Below are 21413 nucleotides of genomic sequence, written 5' to 3' on the forward strand. Positions count from 1 at the left end.
ACACTATACCCTTTCTAAAGGGGACCGGCCATGGCCAGATTCCTGCTGCTCCTCCTCGCGTTGCTGCTGCTCTTGGCGGGGGGCAGCGCCACCAACATCTCTTACGACCACAGAGCTATCATCATCGGCGGGCAGCGCAGGATTCTCATCTCCGGATGCCTTCACTACCCCCGCGCTTCTCCCCAGGTTCTCTACATTCTTGCCTGCTGCACGCGCGAGCTCCTTTTGTTCATGCGCTCTCGTGCTTGCAGATGTGGCCGGCCCTGATCCGCAACGCCAAGGAGGGCGGCCTCGACATGATCGACACGTACGTCTTCTGGGATGGTCATGAGCCCTCGCCCGGAATCGTAAGTGGAAACAAAGCATTCATCAACTCGACATGTGCTTGTGACAGTATAATTTCCAAGGCCGCTACGATCTCATCCGCTTCCTCAAGCTGGTGCACCAAGCTGGCCTCTACGTCAACCTCAGAATCGGACCTTATGTCTGTGCGGAATGGAACTTCGGGTACGCTTCAAGCTCTCTTGCTTTCTAGCTAATCCTGTTTGTCTTCTCTTCTTTTCCTGCAGCGGCTTCCCGGCTTGGCTGCTGAAATTGCCTGGCATTCAGTTTAGAACACATAATAGAGCTTTCGAGGTTGACGTCGTTGCCTGTCAACGAAAGCCGTGCCTCTGAATAACAAGTCGCGTGGTGGCTGTGCGCAGGACAAGATGGAGGAGTTTGTGAGGAAGATTGTGGACATGGTGAAATCGGAGCAACTGTTTGCATCCCAGGGCGGTCCAGTTCTATTCTCTCAGGTGACTGGCACTTCTTTTCTTGATGCTAAAACCTTTGATATTCGGGCTGGCAGATTGAGAATGAATATGGGAATGTTCAAGGGTCTTATGGAACCAATGGAAAGACTTATATGCTTTGGGCGGCACGAATGGCCAAAGACTTAGAAACAGGTGTTCCCTGGATAATGTGCAAGCAGCCCGATGCTCCGGATTACATTGTGAGTGATGGTCACTCTGCATTCTTTTGTGGCACTCACAGACTCTTTTCTGTTTGTGCTGAAGATAAACACATGCAACGGGTATTATTGTGATGGCTGGAAGCCGAACTCCAGAGACAAGCCAGCAATGTGGACGGAAAACTGGAGTGGCTGGTTTGTTGTTCTTCATTCTATCCGCCATCTGATGTCTCCTTTCCAGGTATCAATTATGGGGCGAGGCTGCTCCCTATAGAACTGTTGAAGATGTGGCCTTTGCGGTGGCCCGTTTCTTCCAGAGAGGAGGTGTTGCTCAAAACTACTATATGGTACGTATGCTGCACGATCTTGAGCAACATTTACTCATGCCAGAGAGATGCCAGTACTTCGGAGGTACTAACTTTGGTCGAACATCTGGAGGCCCCTTCATTACCACTAGTTACGACTACGATGCGCCACTTGATGAGTTTGGTACATGCATGCCTACTACTCGTCGAGGAAATGCTTACTTCTTATTCCTTACAGGAATGCTTAGACAGCCAAAGTGGGGTCACCTAAAGGAGTTACATGCGGCCCTTAAGCTTTGTGAGACTGCATTGACCTCTAATGATCCACTCTATTACACCTTGGGCCGCATGCAGGAGGTATAGCCATCTCCATTGTACCGGAGTTTCCATAATTCCAGATGGTACAGGCTCACGTCTACTCGGATGGCAGCCTTGAAGCAAATTTCTCAAACTTAGCCACCCCGTGCGCAGCATTCTTGGCCAACATTGACACCTCCAGTGCCTCTGTCAAGTTTGGTGGAAATGTTTATAATTTGCCTCCATGGTCTGTCAGTATTCTTCCCGACTGTCGCAACGTGGTGTTCAACACTGCGCAGGTTTCTCGGAGGGTTTTCTTGTGTTTATTATGCTCATAGGATCACTTTTGCAGGTTTCAGCTCAAACGTCTGTAACGAAAATGGTAGCTGTGCAGAAACCTTCTTTAATTGAAGAGGTATCTGGCTCATATACTCCTGGATTGGTCGAGCAACTGGCTTGGGAATGGTTTCAAGAGCCTGTCGGAGGTTCTGGAATCAACAAGATTCTCGCTCATGCATTGCTTGAGCAAATAAGTACGACAAATGACTCTACAGATTACTTGTGGTACTCTACGAGGTACAAAGTGCTTTTTTCACGTCCACTTTTTCGAAGCTCTTGTTCCGTGCTAGGTTTGAAATCTCGGATCAGGAGCTAAAGGGAGGAGATCCTGTTCTTGTAATCACGAGCATGCGGGATATGGTACACATTTTTGTCAACGGAGAGTTTGCAGGTTGGCTGTAGTTTCTCGAACTTCACAATCTCATTCATGAAGCAGGGAGCACCAGTACCCTGAAATCGGGTGGACTATATGCAAGAGTCCAACAGCCTATTCATTTGAAAGCAGGAGTTAATCATCTGGCGATTCTCAGTGCAACTGTGGGCTTACAGGTGGAAAGTATAGTTGCTAGCCAGCTACCATGTGACATAAGTAGTACTTTGCATGTAGAACTACGGCGCTCACTTGGAAACCCACGGAGCAGGCATCACCGGGTCTGTTTGGATACAAGGGCTTTCAACGGGGACACGTAACTTGACTTCAGCACTGTGGCTACATCAGGTTTGCTAAGCTAAGGTTTGCTCCAAAATATAACTACAATTTACGAAGTGCAGGTTGGTCTAAACGGAGAGCATGATGCGATTACATGGTCCTCGACAACCTCATTACCTTTTTTTCAGCCTTTGGTGTGGTACAAGGTACAACAATTTCCATGCTCGGTTTCGCCATTACAAGAAACATCACATTTCCAGGCAAACTTCAACATACCCGACGGTGATGATCCTGTTGCCATCCATCTGGGTAGCATGGGCAAAGGCCAAGCTTGGGTGAATGGACACAGCCTGGGCAGGTTCTGGCCCGCCATCACTGCCCCCTCGACCGGGTGTTCAGACAGATGTGATTACCGTGGAACATATTATAGCTCAAAATGCCTTTCTGGCTGTGGACTTCCATCGCAAGAGTGGTACGTCGACTGGTCGTCGATTTTTGTTGTTGAAACTTGCCAGCTCACTTTCTCCTCTCTTTGTTTACAAGGTATCACGTTCCACGAGAGTGGCTGGTAAACGAGAAGAATACACTGGTTTTACTGGAAGAGATTGGAGGGAACGTTAGCGGTGTCTCATTTGCATCAAGAGTAGTCGACAGAGTGTGCGCTCAAGTTTCAGAGTACAGCTTGCCACCTGTTGCACAATTCTCATCTCTGCCAGAGCTCGGGCTAAGCTGCTCTCCAGGCCAATTCATTTCCTCCATTTTCTTCGCCAGCTTTGGAAATCCGAAGGGTCGATGTGGGGCCTTCCAGAAAGGGAGCTGCCACGCTTTGGAATCTGAAACCATTGTGGAGAAGGTAATAAAGAAAGCCTGTCCTTTGTTTGCACATAGCAACTATAACTATTCCTTGCGCAGGCTTGCATTGGTAGACAGAGCTGTTCCTTTGAGATATTCTGGAAGAATTTTGGAACAGATCCTTGTCCAGGGAAAGCAAAAACTTTAGCTGTGGAGGCAGCCTGTACTGAAGCTGTAGATTCCGCACCTACACTTGTACGTACGTGATACCATTTCTTGTATGATGTTCTCGATCGAGAGAGCCTGCTACCACTTAAAAGTTCAAACGAAGCAAGCAAATTGGTGCTTGCGCCAGTTTATTGGAGATGTTTATCATGAAAATGGTGTTGTCAAAATTATTTTCTTCTGTCCGCTCCGCTGTCTCTCCCGACCCTCCTATATACACAGCTCGCTCGCTCGCTTGCCACGCATATACCTTCAGATGGTGTTTGTTGTTCCTTTCATGTTTATTATCACTGCCTCCTCCCCCGGTTCTGTGTCTGGCCAGCTATATACACTGATTTTGTTTGATCAACCGCCTCCCTTTTCTTGCAATTCTCAGATGATCTGCCAGTGTCATGAAGAAGCACTGCTGTTGATGACGACGACGATGTGATGAGTCAAACTCTCTACTCAATCTCTCCTAGCCTATAGCTACAATCCCGACTTGTAAAGTACAGTGGAACTAACGCTTACCAGCCACAAAGAAAAAAAAAAGGAGGAACCGAAAACGAGAGGCAAATCTCCTCACCCCACCAAAACCGTGTTGCTGCCTTTGCTTTTCTAAGTGTTGGGAACGTAAGTGCCAATGTAGCCAAAGCCCATGATGAAGAATGCGACCGCTTGCAAGTAGAGATAGATGTAGTAACGGTCGCGCCCGAACGCCAAATCGTAAGACGCGCAAAAGAAGATGTACAGGCCGACGATCAGCTCCTGGACGAACAACCTGCACGTAGCACATGAAACACATGAAATCGCCGAGATATGTATGCTTGCCTTTCTCCGATCTTCTGCTTTGGTTTTTGCTTTAGTTTTGCAAACTTTATCTTGAGGGCGTCCCCGAGCTTCTCCGTCACAATCCACTCGTTGACACGGCCTATGTCCAGCAACCCGGTGATCGTCGCTTTGGTTCTGTGCATGGACATGACGTTCTCAAACAGGACCCAGAAAACTAGGAAGGGGAGTGACCTGTAGGGAAGCAACGTTAAGAATCAGATGTATAAGGGGATAACACTCACTTTGGAGTTGCCATGCAGTTTAGCAGCGTTATCATCGACGGAAGATAAATGGAGCCCCACTTTGGTAAGTTGACCTCGGGCACCAGCACGCATGTTGGCACCACGACGCAGAAGAATATGAATGTGACAAGGTGTGCTACAATCTTCCGCACCAGAAAGAAAGAATAAAGAATGCTGAACTTCTTGAGCATGCTTACTTTCTGCGAAATCAACAACGTGCCCCAGTGGTGAGAAAGAAAAACTAAAAGCCTGCCGTTTGCGTTATGCGCGTACGTACCTTAGCAGCCAAAACCCCCGGAATCATCTTCCGAAAGAGGTTAGCCGGCCCACATGACCATCTGTGCTGCTGATAACGATAGGCCTTAAATGTACTGGGAAGCTCGTTCTTCACCTGAGAAACAGAGAAACCATATTACTTACTCTAAGCAAGGAAAAGGTACCAAACGTACCGAGAGGTCATCTAGATAAACGAACTTCCAGCCCCTGAGCCCCGCACGGACTGCCAAGTCCATGTCCTCAACCGTGGTCCGACTGTTCCACCCTCCAGCTTCACTAATGGCCGCAATGCGCCAAACTCCAGCAGTGCCTGTTGTAGCAAGCAGCAAGCGTTTCGTAAGCGTGACCCTGTAGCTAGCTTATTACCTACCATTGAATCCAAAGAAAGCATAGGTTGCGGATCCCACAGATTGCTCCACGGTAAAATGGTAACTCAGCGACATCTCCTGCATCCGTGTCATCATGCACTCGTCGGCATTCACTGCTCCACATTGAAAGAGAGGAAAAAAAAGAAAAGAATAACGTCAATATCAGATCATTCAAGGGGCTGCCTGCTGGCCGCGCCTGAGACTGTGTGTGAGTGGTGGGAGAAAGAGAAAGAGGGGGATTCAAGCAACCCAAGGCATGCATGCATCATGCGGCATTGTTCTTGCAGGGAGCCGATGTTAATGAGCCCTAAAAATGAGCAATTGGCGCGCAAATGCAACGCGCAAGAACTCGAGGAATCGTCGTCGTCGTCGCGTCGTCAGGGAGAGAGTAATTGAGTTGAGGGGCCGACACCCGTGCTACGTGGCCAGAATCCAGAGGACTTGACGACTGGGACGAGGCCACGTGGTGCGTGTGGCACAGACTGGCGCCACTTTATAGCCAAGGAGAAGCTTCCCGGGTGGTAAATCTCTCTTGTGCTTTACCCCTGTGCCGCGTGTCGGCGAGGCAAATCTATCTTCCCTCAAATCAAACCAGGCAGCAAAAGAGACACTACTATCTCTCGCCTCACACACAGTCCTCTCGGGTCAACTAACTAATTCCTGGATCAAGACAACAAGACACACAAAATCAGCGGATGATCATCCCAGGGGAGAATGGAAAATGCATCGCCCAGGTAAAATCAATCAATCAATCAGCCAGCCAGCCGGGTGAGACCAACGTACCGAATTTCCAGCGGGCTTGAACGAGACCAATGTCGGCGTTGTGCACCAGGTAGGGGATGGTCCGCCACAAGAAATCGGGCTCGGGCTGGAAATCCGCGTCGAAGATGGCCACATAGTCGCAGTCCTTGACGTAGCTGCGCTTCATGCCCTCCTTGAGCGCCCCCGCCTTGTAGCCATTCCTGTTGTCCCGGATCTCATACTTGATGTTCACCCCTTTGCTCGCCCATCTCTGGCACTCGAGCTCCACCAGATTCTGCGTGTAAAACATCCAATCACATCCATCCACATAGTTCCAAGAGGTGGAAGCTCTAGGCAAACCTTGATGGTGAGGTCGGTCGAATCGTCCAGGATTTGCACAATAATGCGGTCCGAAGGCCACGAGAGGCCACAAGCAGCGCCAATTGAGAGCTGGTACACCTGGGAGGAGAATCCAGACCAAAAAACCAAGCTAAACTTCGTTAGCCACAGCGAGAGGGTGGGCTAGGCATCGAATAGATCACCTCGCGCTCGTTGTACATGGGCACCTGGACCAGCACCATGGGATAGGCCGAATTGCCCGACTCGAGGTCGTCCTTGATGGGCTCCCACTTATACTTGTTCTCGGGCCTCTTGCCCGACAGCTTGACCAGCACCATCACCAGCGCCATGTAGAGCCGCTCCACGAAGAGCATGAGCAGCATCACCAGGCAGATGTTGACGCCCACCTGCAATGCCGGGGCAATGTATGGCGCTCGAATCTGGAGCCACATCGCATTGATCTGGTCGATCATGCTCGGTTCCCCCTGCACGCCCTGCATTGTCTCGGGCAGCAGCCCCTCTGCCTGCGCGTGCGCAGCCTGATCCATTGCGGAATGCGGATGCAAACACCAAGATGGTGTCTAGCCTCTGCTGCTGGGTGGTTAATTCTCTCTAGCCAGCAGCTACCACTAGAGAGAGGGAGCTCCCGATCTGTTGGCTTATGCAAGCTGCATTGCGGCCCAGAGAAGTACTATAGCTTGTCTGGCTCAACCCAAAATTGAGCTGAGCAGACGCGAGCGAATCGATGTTCTAGTAACTAGCTATGCTGCTATACCACCAATTCATTCTTGGACCCCCAATCTGAATCTCAACCCCCTGCCTGGAGCCAAGGATCACGTACATTTGGCTAGCTGCTGCATGAAGAATGCAAATCCTTGGAGGGACTTCGTCACAGTGCCCTTGGCGACGGATATTCCCGGTCCCCAACTTCGCACGCTGCGGCAGCGGCACAGATCCAGTTGCCTGACGACGGACAGCGGCCTCGGTCAGCCGGCCTTGTCGCCAAAGAGTGGAGTCGAGTCGAGTCGAGTGAGACACAAGCCAAAGGAAAGCTGATCGGGAGCTGATGAAAAGCTGCAATGTGTGAATGTGAGTGAGGGAAAGTGCTCGTCCACTCCAAATGCAAATAGTGCGTGCTAGCTAGCTAGGCCTCCCTCTCTTCTTCCTCTTCTTCTTCTTCTTTTCTTCTTTCTCCCGTGAACTTGCGATCGAAAGAAGAGGCCTAAATTTGCAGAGAGAAGAGAGAGAGAGAGAGAGAGAGAGAGAGAGAGAGAGGGAGGAGAGGGTTTGATGGAGGAAAGAGGGGTGCTGTTGTCCGTGGACGAAGAAATGTATACTAGTAGTGTGCGCAGCAGGCAGCTTTTTGGACCGAGTTGTTGTTAGCATGGAGCAATTAATCTACATTTTTAATCCCGCCATAGTTTAACCCTCTCCCCATGGCACAAGGTTGGTGCCGGTGGCCCCATTACCAGACTTTGATAGCTCGTCGGCAACACCACCACCACTGCAGCGGAAGCACAGCAGCAGCACCAGGCCAGGCCACCACAGTTTTGACGCACTTACCTACCATTCCGGATCGAATCGCGGCAAGAGCAACATCGGGCGGGCGATCAAGGAAGAAGAGAGGAAACTATGCCAATAAATCTGGCTCGTGAGTGACCCAGAGACCCCCGGACGGAGAATCGCGATTCAGCCACTCAAATCCACAGGAAAAGAATAGCAAAGCTGGATTCAACCAGCCAAGCCGACTTAACCCAGCTGTCTTTTCTTAGTTTACAAACTTACCAGCGTAGGATTCACCATGCATAATACATAACAAGTATTTGATCGGGCTGGACTCTACTACTTGATCAGCGCTTGCTTGGATGTCAAAGCAGGCAGGCGCAGGAGAGACGACGCTGACACTCCAACGCCATCTCGCCCAAGCGCTTTAAAACGACTCGCCCAACAAACGAACAAACGAAACCAGTCTGAGAGTGGCATGAGCCCGAGGCCCACGTTTCGTGTTCTTCCATTCTCGTACGTTCAACAACATATTACAACATATAATGCCTTGGCTCATCCTATCACAACTTCACAGCTTACTGAAAAGTTATTATTTTTGTATTTTTGTTATTAGAAGTTTGTGTGATTGCCAGCTTGAGTGGAGATTCCCCGTGACCTACCGACGGTCGTCGTGCTTGTTGCTCGGGCTAACGATAACAAAAGTGTGGGATTTGATTACATGCTCAAATCTCTGGTTTGTTGCAACAGGCTCTTCTTTAAACCATTAGGATGGCTACAAAGAAGCAACTTTTTCTTTTCTTTCCATGGGGGGGCTCCACGCTTGAACCAATTGATATAGATGGATACATGTATACGCGCTCATCCTGTGTAGTAAAGTTGTAAAACTCTTGGTAAACTCTAGATACAGCACAGAGTACGCAGAGCTTATGTGGGGGGTTGGACTGCACTACTGTGCAAACGGGGGATCAGAGGAGGGAGAGGAGAGGAGAGGAGAGGGGGATCCATCCTTTCTTAAATGGGACGGTGGTGATGTGAAGCTTTCCCCCAACGCCTTTTAATTGGTTTGCTACCTTCAGGTAGCTTGTCATGTCATGAAGACTCCAACTCTCTCTCTCTCCGTTACAAAGGCGATGTAAGTGAGATTTTCGCAGAACCAAAGGCTCTCTGTATGCTCTTGGGATTCATCGATCGACTCGATCACATTGTGCTTGAAAGATTGGCAAAAGTAAGCAGGTTGCAGGCCGTGGATTACTGTCGGCGAGACTTAGAGGACGGGATGCGACAACGGACACTGGCCAACAACAGCAGTCAGTTCAAAGAGCTACTTTTAGACTCGGACGTGTGTCCATGAAATCAAAACACAACAGGACCACCATGAAGCAAAGTAGCACGGGCCGTACAGATCCATTCCAACTCTCTTTGAATCAACTTGAACTCCATCAACTTGAACCACCGAGAAAAACTAGAAAATGGAAAAACTGGTGTGAAGTCCTAAGCGTCAAGTTTCGTGTGGTCGGTTGGAACTTGAGTCGCATCTGGTGGATTTATAAATTTCGAGCCAAGTCGTCGGCTCTGACGGAGGCTCGCGGCCTACCGCTCGCTCCGTAGCACACGGCTTCCAAGTGCTTCTTTCCATTTTCTTTTGTGGTGTATTGTAGATTCGAAGTCTGGTAGGCGGTCGCGAGCTGGTGGAAGAATCGAGCCACCGATTCGGGCCCGCCTCGTTAGAAAGAAGATCCGAAGCAGCGCTAGCTACAGTGCAGCGGCAATACGGCATACGCTCATCAGAAAGAAAGGTAGAGTATAGGCTAGATTCAAGCCGTATGTTTGTACTGTGTATGCGATGGAGACCCATAACTTAACCCCGCTCCGGAAGATTTGCTAAGTTGGCCGACAAATGTATCTATAGTGAGTCTGGTGCTGGCCAGCTAGCTAGCCTTAATACTCATGCCTGGGAACAACAGCGTACCCACAAAAAGGAAGAAAATTGCAACTTCTTCTTCTTTGCTGTTCTTTCGCGTCCTCTCTCTCTCACTCTCACTCTCGCTCTCGCACAACTGAGCACAAACACACAACTTGAGCAATCAGATCGAAAGAGAAAAGAAAAAGGCGGACCTGCAATGTTTTGTCAATGGCACCGTACCACCGACTTACGCGACACGACATAGCAGCGTTGACGGGTATCGAACTCGCCTCCTCTAGAGCTGTTGTGACGTCGATGGCAAAGTGGCGGAGGGAGAGAGGAGGCGTAGGCTATGGCAGCAACAGCGCTCTCCTCTTCCTCCTCCTTGTCCCGCTGCTTATCGTCTATGGCGTGTGGATCATCGCTGCGCCGTCACTGTCCGCCGCCCCCGGCGGCGGCGCCGGCATTCCCATTCCAGGGAAGTATATGTGGTACGCGCCACACAGCGGCTTCAGCAATCAGGTAGGCGAGCTCCGGAATGCTGTGCGCGTGGCGGCCATCCTGGGCAGGATCCTCATTCTCCCCCCCGTCACCGATCACCATGCGCTCAGCCTCGGCAGCTGCCCTAAGTTCCGGATCGTGGAGCCTCGCCACCTCAGGGTAGCTGCATTGTCCCACTTCTCCGATCTCGTCGCGCAATCCAGGTGAGTGCTTCGCCTGTTCTTTGGATTGGAAGTGATCCACCACCTGTAGGTACTACTCCATCGCCGACGTCGTCAACATCTCGGCCGTGAGCCAGAGCTTGGTGACGACGATCGACTTTCGAGTGTTTGCTCTCCTGCGGTGTGGAGCAAATCGAGTCGAGCCGCCATGCGCAGGTACTGCCACTCCATGCCCAAGCAAGGGAGGCTTCGATCGATGCATCGCGATGCTCAACCACGCGCACTGTGTTGGCAGTGATTGCGTGCACTGCGTGGACGAGAGCTGCGCAGACACAGTGTGGACGTACGCAGCGACCAGTCCGAAACGACGTTTGCTCGAGCAGCCCGTCAAGCTCAAGACGAAGAAATTCAGCGGCGCGCGGCGAGTCAAGCGCGACATCCTCCAAAGCCTCGGTGACGGAACCGTGGCTGGCGATTCCAAGCTCTTGGTGTTTGGGAGCCTCTTCTCCGGGGAGTATCAAGGCGCTCAGACCCACGTCGATCTCAGTGCTGCGTCCGGGAACGCGGCTTTCGACCGGGTGTTCCAGGCGAGCCAACACTTTCCACTGTCGCGGGTGGTAACCGACGCTGGACGGGCTTATATCCGGAGCCGGATGAACAAGCGGGAGTTTTTCTGTGCGCAACTCCGGCTGCTAGACGGGCAGTTCAAGAATCACTGGAGCAAGACGTTTGACAGCCTGAGATTGCGGCTGGAATCCCTTGTTCCAGACGAAGGTGGTGGCGCCATTCCGGTGTTTGTCATGACGGATTTGCCACGCGCAAATTGGACAGGGACTTATCTGCAAGAGCTCTCGGAGCGCAGCGAGTACCAAATCTTTCGGCTCGAGGAGGGCGACGAGATTGTGCGTGACACCGCGAGGAGAGTGTTGGCGCTCAAACCTGGGAGCGATGATCCATTAAAGGTGGTGGTGATGGAGCAGCAGACGCTGGATCAAGCGCCTCACCACCAAATGCTTCCAGACATTCTTTTGTACGTGGAGGAGGCGATTTGCAGCTGTGCTTCGTTGGGCTTCCATGGCACTGCCGGTTCCACAATCTCGGAAATGATAACGCAATTGCGAAATGCAACACCGCAGTGTTCTTGAGCTCTTGAGATGCTTTTTGGCGCGCTCCTTTGAATTCCTCCCGCTCTTTTTCATGTTTTGGCGGGCAAGGAGCCAGGCATTTAGGTCCCTTCTCGTGCCGCGTTGCTTAGCAAGCACTCTTCCAGCAGGGCGATGGCGGATCAAGTGACTGCTCGCGGAGTTTCTCTTTTGCTCAGCGATTCTCCTGCCACTCCCGTGGTGCTTCAGGTGTGTGATCAAATCGATTGTCTAAATCCAGTTTGTTCACTCCTCTTTGCTTTGTTTGTGATCAGGTGTTGGATGTCAAGTCTATTGCCAACGGCCGCTACACGTACGCTTTTGCTTTGCCGCTCCACGATCTTCGGTTTGAACTTTGGGGGTTTTCTTTTGTGCAGTTGCATGCTGTCCGATGGATCTATGAAAGCGAAGGCTATGCTTCCGACCCATATGTCGGCGGAGGTAGAGGCAGGGAAGATCCAACACTTGGGGCTCATCCGTGTTCTCTCTCATGCCACCAGCGTGATTCCAAATCTGCCAAACAAGTATGCGCACATTTTGATTTTTTTCTTCTTCTTTCTTTTCTTTGCGTGATGCTCATGCTCGTATTGTCAACCATCCAGAGCTCTGATCGTCACCGATTGCGAAGTCGTCAGTGGGGCACTGGATCGTGAGGTTGGTAGTGAATCATCATCTTCCGCACAGAAGACCCAGTGCGATGAAAAGCCAAAGTTTCTTTCGGCACCAGTTAAGTCGGCCGCTCAGATCGTTCAAGAGGAGCACGGAAGGTAGCTCTGTCTTGTGGTACCATGTGGTTTTCATTGAATTTCTTGCGCCATGAATGCCAGAGCCGCACCAGCTGCCAGGATGGGTGTGTCGAGGAGAGTATACCCCCTGGTGTCTTTAACCCCTTACCAAGGTAGTTGGACAATCAAGGTGAGAGTTACGAGCAAAGGTCCACTGCGGACGTATCGCAATGCCAGAGGCGAGGGAAGCGTCTTCAACGTCGAATTGACAGACGAAGATGTCAGTTTTTTTTCGTCTTGCGCTTTTTCGTCCGTGACGGTTTTACTGTGGAATGCTCTCTTTCAGGGAACACAGATTCAAGCTACCATGTTCAAGGAGGCGGCTGAAAAGTTTTACCCGATGTTTGAGCTGGGAAAGGCGAGTAATTCCCCTGCTGAAAGCATGCTGACGGTGTAGCTTCTTTTCTTTATCAGGTCTACTACGTTTCGAATGGAAATCTCCGCATGGCTAACAGGCGGTTTTCCGCTGTCAAGAACGACTACGAGATGACCTTGAATGCAAGCTCTGGGGTAGAGGAGGTGACTGAGCCTGATGGAAAGCCTGGTGTGATTCCTCTGGTTAAGTACAACTTCGTGAAGATTGAGGACTTGGCGGCGTATGTTAACAAGAGAGAGCTTTTTGGTACGTGTGGCATGGGTGATTTGTCATTTCAAACAGCATTTTTTTTTTTCGCAGATGCTATTGGAATAGTGCAATCGGTTTCTTCGACAATGAGTGTAAGGCGAAAGGTTGACAACACAGAATTTGCAAAGCGAGAAATCGTTCTTGTCGACCAAAGGTACTGTTCGCAGTCAAAGACAGTGTTTTGGTTGAGAGAAGTGCGATGTTTTCGATTCACAGTCAAAAAACGGTTGCCGTAAGCCTCTGGAGCAGTCTTGCAGTGGAGGACGGAGCTAAGCTGCTAGAAATGCTCCCTGATGCGCCCGTAGTAGTAATCCGATCGGTGCGTGCTAATGACTTTCAAGGTAAGCTTCGTCTTAAGCGTATCTTTCGTAGTTCTCAAGGTTTCAGCAGGTGTATCTCTGTCGACGTCTCCCAACAGTATGGTGTGGATAAATCCCGACATTCCCGAGGCCCGAGAACTTCGATCCTGGTGAGTGGCGCACACTGTTTATCGAAGTACGAAGAAGAAGGTCCTACTCATCGAATTGGTTGTAGGTATGACGAGAGCGGGAAAGATGCAACCTTGACGTCGGTGGGTGCTGGTTTGAGTCAAAGAGCAGGCCCGACGAACGACAACCGTGCGGATATCTCAGACATCACTGCCCCATCTGTTGGCGAAGGAAAGGTAAAAGAAAAGAATGAGAATCTATGGTGCTATAATGGTGATGGATGGTGCTTTTGCCAGGCCGCATACTTCACTGTCCGCGCTTGCATCAGCTACATCAAGCCGGATCAAACCATGTGGTACACAGCGTGCAGTACATGCAATCGCAAAGTTAGCGAGGACAGCTCTCGATTCTGGTGCGAGGCCTGTCAGCGGCACTTCGATACAGCCAGTCGTCGGTGAGTTCCATCGTTTTTTGACTCGGGAATGTTTGACACAGCAATCTTTCCGCATGGCAGATACATAATGCTGGCCAAGCTAACTGATCATAGCGGTGATGCATGGGTTTCGTTCTTCAATGATCAAGCCGAACAGATTTTGGGCGTGAGTGCCGACGAGCTAGCCACAATCAAGTCGCAAGTAAGCATGGGACAGATGAGCTTGTCGTTCTAGAAACGCTGGTGCTGAACTTGTGGTGACAGGATGATGATCAGAGGCAGTACTCATCGCAGCTGAGCAAAGTGGTGTGGTCGTCCTACGTTTTCCGTGTCAGCGTTGCTCAGACTGAGTACCTGGGCGAGAAGCGACAGAGGATCACGATTCGTGCCGTGAACGATACCGACTGGGCCAGTGAGTCGAGGCTTTTGTTGGCCAAGATGAAGCTAGAAAGTTCTTAGTTTCTCATTAATCCTTCAGAGCATCTCTTTGTACATACCATAGTTCTGTGAGAAAATCAAGCCAAAACTACAACTACACTACCACTTGCGTTTATCGAAGGATGGCTGCTGGAAAAACTTCAATCTATCTACTTATAGTGCTCCTCTGCATCGGCCAAGGTAGGAATCGTATATATCTACAACACTGGATGATGTACTACTTACTTCCCCCCTCTCAAAATTTCAATTTTCTTCTGTCCTGCGCGCTCGCTCCCGAAGCCCACACTCACTTGGCAATGATCTCGAGCTGGTTGAAGAAGAGATCCAGCTCGGGCGAAGTAAAGTAGGCGGCGGCTGGCGGCAAAAACCGTCTTTGCAAGTGTGGCTTCTTGGGCGCCGGTGGGCACACGAGAGCATCCTCGGGCAACCTGTATTGCCGCGACTTGGGTGTCTTGCAGCCATCCTCGTGATCGCCCAGCTGATCGTGATGATTGCCACCGCCCGATTCTGGAATCGCTGCGCCGCTGCTGCATTTGCTGTTGCTGAAGCTGTTCCCCCCCTCACTGCGTAGCCTCCTCACAAACTCCTCGTCCCACGACTTCTGGCGATAGACGGTGGACACTGGAGCACAGCCCGATGGAATAGGCGCCATACTCTTCCTCGCTCGCTGCCCTAGCGGTCGCTATCCGAGTGCTCGATACCTGGATGGAATGGAGCTCTTGTCGGCGACTGCTGCCCGAGAGAGAGACACTTGAAAAGCTTTGCCGCCCTCGCAAAAAGCTTCGAGAAGAATCCCCACCGCTCAAGAGGGGGGGTTTTAAAGAGGACACCGCGCGCAAGGCCTTTCGAGCTCGACCGCTGGATGGCTGCCACCTGGTGCCGGTTTGACGGCCACGGCGCGGCAAACGTGTCGGTGGGCCGACAGAGCGCCGCCGTGGTGCTTCTGGGATCTTTCGAATGGCTGAGAAATCGGGATTTTGAAATGATCAGCGGCTGGTTTTGGCGGGACGCCGCTGGATCGCCGCCACGTGGCAAAATGATCACCAGATTTTTGTTTCTAGTGTTTTTGATTTATTCCAAGTGGGCGCCGCGCCTCAGTCGATCAATGACATCAAAAAATCAAACCAGAGGCACTGTTTTGGGCGGCCAAGGTGGTGTTAAAATTGGAGCAAGTGGTCTGGTAGAAGAAGAGGATTCCGGTGAATCCAAACCGCTGCTTCTCCAGATCCAAGCGCACCAGATTGTGCATCTGCTGGAACGTTCCAACCACAGAAAGACCAGGCGATGATGAGCCGGCGTCCACAAACGCGAGGCAGGCCACCGTGGAATCTTTCAAAAACACCATGGTGTTGGCGCCAAACAGCGTCCACGTGGCGTTTCCCTCCAGCTGGAGCTCCACTGGCGGCACGGGGGGCCCCACGCGCGTGGACCCGAGCCCACTCGCGTTAAAGCACGTGTCAAACGGGGCAACGGGCGCGACGCGCGGGACGGTCAAATTGCGGAAGGCGTCGCGGATCGCCACGTAGGCAGGTGTGACGAGGCGGGTGTACGGCACCGTGCTGCTCAGCGCCCAGGCGGCGGGCTTGACCGCCGGGAGCCGTTGACCATTGACCCTGACCGAGTTGACCCGGATGGCGTAGCTATGGCGGGCGGGCGGGGAGACGAGAGGGGTGTACTGCAGCAGCGGAGAGATGGGGCGCTTGTTGGGCATGAAGTTGATGTCCTGCGCGCCGAAGAAGATCGGCGAGGATCCCTGCTGGGAGAGACAATAGGTGACGATCTTCTTGTTCCGGGGTGACAATCGAGCTGGAAGCGCCTGGCTCCCTCTCCCCAGCGCAGCCACTGGTGACCCGCATTTGAATGGGACCCCGGGGATTGTCACGGGACCAGTGGGATTGGAGCCATCGGTGGCGTTGAGACTAACCTGGTACGAGGATCTGGGAGAGGGGCCGCAGTTGATGGAGGACACGCGAGCGTCCAGATCGAGCTGCAGCAGCTGGGTTTTGGGTGGAGTGCCGATGCGCAGCGACAACCTGGTGCCGATGAGCTCGCCCACCAGCGGACGAGATCCGGGCGTGGCAGCAGCCGCGAGAGAGCACAAGAGCATGCAACACAAGGCGACAGGAAATTTATTAGCCATCTTCATCTTCTCCAAGAGCCAGCAGTAGAAAGAAACGTTGCAGTCTGTATATATCACATCTCAGATCTCCACACGTGACACGATGACATTTATCGAGATGGCGACCAGTCTACGTAACGTGCCGGATTTTGACACTGCAAGGCCACGATTGCGATGGAATTGTCAAATAGCTCCGACTTGATAACATAAGCTGTGCAGCGAGTACAAAATGCGAATATGCTGTGTTGTGTGCCTGCAACCTCAGCTCTTGGGTGACAAAATGGAAAGAAACCGGATTCTTCTTTCTCGCTACACCTCAGAGGCCGCCTCCTTTTTGAGCGAGGCCGAGAACATATCAACCTGGCTCTTGATGCCGCTCGCCACAAAGGCAATCTGGAATATCTCCTCATACTTGTCCACGAAATGGACGTCGAGGCCTTCTTTTACGTGCGGCAAGAGCTCGTCGTAGTCCCGCTTGTTGGCCTTGGGAAAAATGATCGTCTTCACAGCGCTCCTCCTGGATGCCACAGTTTTCTCTTTTACCTGTTCCAAGTTCCAACAGTCAGTATTGTCAAGAAGAAAAAAGGAAAAAAATCATCTGCTTACCCCGCCAATGGCAAGAACTCGGCCAGTCAGTGTCACTTCCCCAGTCATTGCTACATCGTCGTTGACAGGCTTGCTGAGAGCCAGCGACAGCATCGAGGTGATCATAGTGCACCCGGCGCTTGGCCCGTCTTTTGGCGTAGCACCGGCCGGTACGTGGAGATGTAGTTTGCTGTTTGTAAAAAACTGGTTTTGCGGATCAATCTCTCGCAGGTACTTCCGCGCAAATGTGTGTGCTATTGAGGCGCTCTCCTTCATCACATCCCCAAGCTGACCAGTGAGTTGGAGCCCGCCTTTACCTTCACCCTCCTCAATCACACTCGTCTCCACATAGAGCGTGGAGCCTCCCATTGCTGTCCAGGCCAGACCCATGACGACTCCAATCGGTGTCTTGTCGTAGAAGCGGTCGCTTACGAACACGGGACTTCCCACGAACTCGTGAAGATTGGTGTCGTTGATTTTGATCTGCTCTTCTGCCACCTTTTTCTCTGCCTCCTCCTTTTCTTTGGTTTCTGATGACGCAGACTCATCCGGTACCTTGTTGTCTGTTTCCGATGTAGTAGAAGCCTTCACGCCCGTCAATTTTTCTTCCGGCTCTGAACACGGCGGTTTCTCCAACGGCAACTTCTGAGCAATATCCACCTTTTCTTTCTCTGACGGTAGCATGGTCTCGGCCTCAAGCGTTTCACCCTCCTGGACGGCTGAGTCGGTTAGCTTAATGGCCATATCCTCCTTCTCAGATGTTGCATCGGGCAAAAGCTCGTCCGCAAGTATCTCCAGCTTTTCATTCAGAACCGGCGTTTCTTTGAGTTCTGCTTCCTCTATGCTATTGGAGTCGTCTTCCACAAGTTTGATGGCACCGTCATTCTGCAAGCAACGTTCAATACCATAGAATATGAGGTACGAAAAATACCTCGGCATTGCTTTTCGTTTCGGCAACCGTAACCAGGTTATTCTGTTTCATTTCCTCCTCCTTGGGAGTATCAAGCTCACGTCGGACTAGTTTCAGCGCTATCTGTAAATGAAAGCTGTTGGGATTCTAAAGAACTCACCAATACTGCTACCTTGCGATAAATCTTATCAATATGCTTCTGCAGATTTCTAACGCCAGCCTCGCGACAATAAGTTTCTATAAGACTGTGCATAGCACTGTCACTAAGCTCAACCTGCAACAACATTTGAGAAGACCTGTTAATATTGAAGGCGATTCTACCTGTTCTTTTTTTATCCCACAATTTTCTCGAGCTTGGCGTTCGAGATAGTCACGGGCAATGTGCATTTTCTCATCAGTAATATAACCGACCAACCGTATAACTTCCATGCGATCAAGTAGAGGTGCAGGAATGTTCTCAACCAAATTTGCAGTGCAAACGAACAAAACCTACAAGGAAACGAGCATTAGCTGAAAGTTGTGAAAAAACAGAGAGCTCACTTTTGACAAATCTATGGGCACGTCAAGGTAATGGTCAAGAAAATTAGCATTCTGCTCCGGATCTAGAAGTTCCAATAATGCACTAGCTGGATCTCCTGCATGACCCCGACCAAGCTGCAATGACAACGTCAGAACGAATTGTTAAACTAACTGTTCAAGATCCTTCACCTTATCAATCTCATCGATCAGCACCAAAGGGTTAGCAGTTCCTGTCGACTTCAGGCACTGAACCATTTTACCAGGCATGGCTCCAACGTAAGTTCTGCGATGCCCCTGAAAATAATAAAATAGTAGAAACCAAATGTAATGATAGCTGCAATAATCACCTTAATCTCAGCAACATCACTAAGGCCACCAACTGAGAAGCGAAAGAATTTTCGATTGAGCGCCTTAGCAATTGATTTCCCTATGCTTGTTTTCCCTACTCCAGGGGGTCCTGAAAGGCATATTATCTTTCCTGAAAAGAAAAGAAGAAAAACCAAATCAATTGTACGCATTGGCACCAAAACAAAAATTCATACTGGCAAAATTTACCAACAGCGGTGCCCTTCAGCTTGCCAACAGCGATAAACTCAAGTATCCTTTCTTTTACATCGGACAAGCCATAATGATCCTCGTCCAGAACAGTTTGAGCCTGCCGTACATCAAAGTTTTCCTTGCTGCAAGGAAAAATTGGAATCAATGACCGAGTGATAGAAGAAAAGAAAGAACCTGTATTGTCCCCACGGTAGTGCTGTCAACCAGTCCAGATAGTTTCTTGTAACATTGAACTCGCTCGAACTGGACTCAAGGCCTTGCAATTTAGAGAGTTCCTCGTCGATGACTTGCAAAACGTGCTCCGGACACTGCTTTCTATGTGGCTCCAATCTCTCTTTAAACTTTACTGTATACGTGAAAGAGAGGAAGTCGAAACGGGATTAAAACTAGAGAAACAAATTTACCAGTAAGCGCTGTTTTATCATCTGCTTCAATTCCCAGCTCCTACACCAGAAATTCAGAAGCTTAAATCATTAAGCTCATTAAGGTACCTTCTTAATAGCTTTCAGTTGCTCCATTAAGAAAAACCGGCGTTGATCACCGCTTATTTTTTCCTCCACGTTTTTCGCAATAGTCGCCTGGGAAAGCTTTAAGAACGAGAATAGTCATAATTAGCATACCTGTAGCTTTGCAAGCTCAAGCTCTTTCTTTAAAAGTACAAGAGCTAAATTGAGTCGCTTCTCCACCTATAGCACAAAACAAGAACCGCCTTTTAGAAACGTTATGGTCAATCAGAAATTCTTACATCTAGTTGCTCCAACACTTCCTGTAGCAGAGGTTCATCAGCTGTAGTGAGCGCAGAGCCAAAGTCAGCCAGTCGGGCAGCATTGATATGCGAATTTCCCATATTCTGCATTCAAAAACGTTGTTCTGAATAACGTCATGAATTGAAAGAGCTGAAAAAGCACACGGACCTGCACGAAGACTTGAATAGTTTCTTTGTACAAAGGATTGTATCGCATTAGATCACGCAAAGAGGCGACAACCTCCATAAAAGTTGCTTTTATAACATCTGATGTCTCGTCATAAGATTTATCCTGATACCACAAGAATACTTTAGCAAGCGATCAAATCACACCTAGAACGAACCTTGAGATGCTCAACCGAAACTGTCAAAGGATCATCGGATAGCTGCATCACATATTTTCAGAACATTTTTAACGAGGAATAATATCTATTACCATTCCAGTGAGTCGTAAGCGGCGATGGCCCATGAGAAAAACTTGAGCAGGACCATCCGAATTGACGCTTCTTATGACGTTGAGCACCTGTTTCAAACTTGAGTCAAAGGCGGCGGTGTTGTAGGTTGATGACTAACCTGTGCAAACGTTCCATATTCATGCAATCTTTTGTATAGAGCTTCTCCCTTCAAATCCGAATCCTTGACCTCCTCGCCACTCTTCTCCCCAGTCTTCTCTTCACTTTTCTCGCCAGCTGCTCCACTCGTCTCGCGGGCATTTTCACTTTCAACCACAACGCTCTCCTTCGCATCCTTGAGAAGAAATGCTCCAACATACGGCGTTCCTCTTGCTCGAAGCTCTACCAATGAGTCCGCAAGCTTGGGATCCTGTGGCACTTGATAAGAGTTGGTGACTTTTCAAACTAGTCGATTAAATACCTTACCTTGATGTGAATGGGAGCATAGAATCCAGGGAACAAAGGCCTTCTCGTCAGTGGTAATGCTAAAACCTGGAAGAGACGAATGGCAAACGTGTTTTTTAAACGACCAAAGTTACCTTGGGAAAGTTCTCGGGTCTCGGCCCAGCAGGAACAATAGCCCCCGACTGTGCGGACTCTTCAGCACCTTCCTGATCTTCTTTTTCCTTCAAATCTTTTCCGTCTTTCCCATCCTTCCCTTCTTTTGCCTCCTTGGCTTCCTTGACGACCGTAGCTTCTGTGGCTTCCGCGCTGGCTTTGTTCGACTTATCACCTCCAGACCCTTTCAAAATCCTCTGGAATAAGCTCGGTTTCCTCCGACCACCACCACCACCGCCGCCGCCACCTTCTTTTTCCCCTTTGCCTTCAGTCTTGCTACCACCTTCTCCTTTTCCTCCGGATGATCCCTCACTTGACTTAGAAGACACGACTTTGTCGGGGATAGCAGCTTCTTCAATGCTACTAGCGCTGTCAGCTTCGCTGGACTCTTTGCTACTACTATTGCTCCCATTCTTACTGCTACCGTCGCTACCGCCCTTGCCGGCACCGCTGCCGGAGCAAAATGTGTGCCTGGTGCCATCGAACGACCGAGCGAGCATCGAGCCCCATGCCGGCGCCCGCGCCCCAGCAGGCCATGTAGCGGGCCGGATCGAGAGACGTCTCAAGCTGGGGGAATCCCGGAGCGCCGACGAGACAATGGCGGCGAGCATAGATGCGAGGAAATCCCTACCAGGAAACGAAGATCGCCCCGCCTTCCACCGCGCCCCGACCGCGCTTCATGCCCTAGACTAGAATGACGGGTTTAGGGT

At 50.4% G+C, this 21413-nt stretch overlaps 7 protein-coding genes across 8 annotated transcripts; 3 read left to right on the forward strand and 4 right to left on the reverse strand.

Annotated features, from left to right (window-relative positions):
• The first annotated feature begins 6 nt into the window (after positions 1-6).
• LOC9643739 (beta-galactosidase 8) lies at positions 7-3704 on the forward strand. Of its 2 annotated transcripts, XM_024668347.1 has the most exons (19): positions 7-186; positions 252-347; positions 395-507; positions 570-636; positions 705-797; positions 851-994; positions 1059-1147; positions 1194-1299; positions 1354-1441; positions 1496-1614; positions 1665-1853; positions 1907-2130; positions 2184-2284; positions 2330-2442; positions 2501-2611; positions 2665-2748; positions 2803-3014; positions 3086-3395; positions 3455-3704. In XM_024668347.1, exons 1-19 carry the CDS (start codon positions 31-33, stop codon positions 3599-3601), a joined length of 2562 nt encoding a protein of 853 aa, XP_024524115.1. In that variant the 5' UTR covers positions 7-30; the 3' UTR covers positions 3602-3704. The 2 variants fall into 2 exon arrangements, with proteins under 2 accessions (XP_024524115.1, XP_024524114.1); XM_024668346.1 differs by having other exon boundaries at positions 1354-1614.
• Positions 3655-7701, reverse strand: LOC9643372 (glucomannan 4-beta-mannosyltransferase 9). The gene is given in 9 exon segments (XM_024668350.1): positions 3655-4319; positions 4370-4561; positions 4612-4811; positions 4889-5002; positions 5061-5197; positions 5258-5368; positions 6039-6338; positions 6341-6455; positions 6539-7701. Coding segments are annotated over 9 exon segments (1677 nt in total). The 5' UTR covers positions 6884-7701; the 3' UTR covers positions 3655-4156.
• A 1961-nt stretch (positions 7702-9662) lies between these two features.
• Positions 9663-11559, forward strand: LOC9643740 (O-fucosyltransferase 30). The gene is made up of 2 exons (XM_002963116.2): positions 9663-10448; positions 10498-11559. Exons 1-2 carry the CDS (start codon positions 9973-9975, stop codon positions 11549-11551), a joined length of 1530 nt encoding a protein of 509 aa, XP_002963162.2. The 5' UTR covers positions 9663-9972; the 3' UTR covers positions 11552-11559.
• A 19-nt stretch (positions 11560-11578) lies between these two features.
• Positions 11579-14354, forward strand: LOC9643373 (replication protein A 70 kDa DNA-binding subunit D). Its single transcript, XM_024668348.1, has 14 exons — positions 11579-11758; positions 11824-11861; positions 11926-12072; positions 12151-12315; positions 12376-12553; positions 12620-12691; positions 12748-12955; positions 13010-13112; positions 13175-13299; positions 13349-13427; positions 13493-13622; positions 13683-13840; positions 13901-14021; positions 14084-14354. The coding sequence occupies exons 1-14, from the start codon at positions 11684-11686 to the stop codon at positions 14276-14278; spliced, it is 1794 nt and encodes a 597-aa protein (XP_024524116.1). The 5' UTR covers positions 11579-11683; the 3' UTR covers positions 14279-14354.
• On the reverse strand, positions 14261-15046 carry LOC9643374 (cyclin-dependent protein kinase inhibitor SMR3). The gene has a single exon (XM_002963485.2). The coding sequence runs from the start codon at positions 14907-14909 to the stop codon at positions 14544-14546; it is 366 nt and encodes a 121-aa protein (XP_002963531.1). The 5' UTR covers positions 14910-15046; the 3' UTR covers positions 14261-14543.
• A 50-nt stretch (positions 15047-15096) lies between these two features.
• Positions 15097-16447, reverse strand: LOC9643741 (aspartyl protease family protein 2). The gene has a single exon (XM_002963486.2). The coding sequence runs from the start codon at positions 16401-16403 to the stop codon at positions 15369-15371; it is 1035 nt and encodes a 344-aa protein (XP_002963532.1). The 5' UTR covers positions 16404-16447; the 3' UTR covers positions 15097-15368.
• A 109-nt stretch (positions 16448-16556) lies between these two features.
• Positions 16557-21409, reverse strand: LOC9643742 (lon protease homolog 1, mitochondrial). Its single transcript, XM_024668341.1, has 20 exons — positions 20685-21409; positions 20572-20637; positions 20267-20515; positions 20130-20216; positions 20038-20079; positions 19863-19985; positions 19694-19798; positions 19569-19634; positions 19440-19526; positions 19353-19392; positions 19123-19294; positions 18946-19070; positions 18738-18868; positions 18580-18684; positions 18412-18525; positions 18193-18360; positions 18044-18145; positions 17893-17994; positions 16983-17846; positions 16557-16919 (listed from the first exon to the last, which is right to left on the reverse strand). The coding sequence occupies exons 1-20, from the start codon at positions 21312-21314 to the stop codon at positions 16686-16688; spliced, it is 3612 nt and encodes a 1203-aa protein (XP_024524109.1). The 5' UTR covers positions 21315-21409; the 3' UTR covers positions 16557-16685.
• Positions 21410-21413: the final 4 nt, after the last annotated feature.

The sequence above is a fragment of the Selaginella moellendorffii genome, unplaced genomic scaffold (genome assembly GCF_000143415.4).
Source record: "Selaginella moellendorffii unplaced genomic scaffold, v1.0 SELMOscaffold_3, whole genome shotgun sequence".
Lineage (NCBI taxonomy): Eukaryota > Viridiplantae > Streptophyta > Lycopodiopsida > Selaginellales > Selaginellaceae > Selaginella > Selaginella moellendorffii.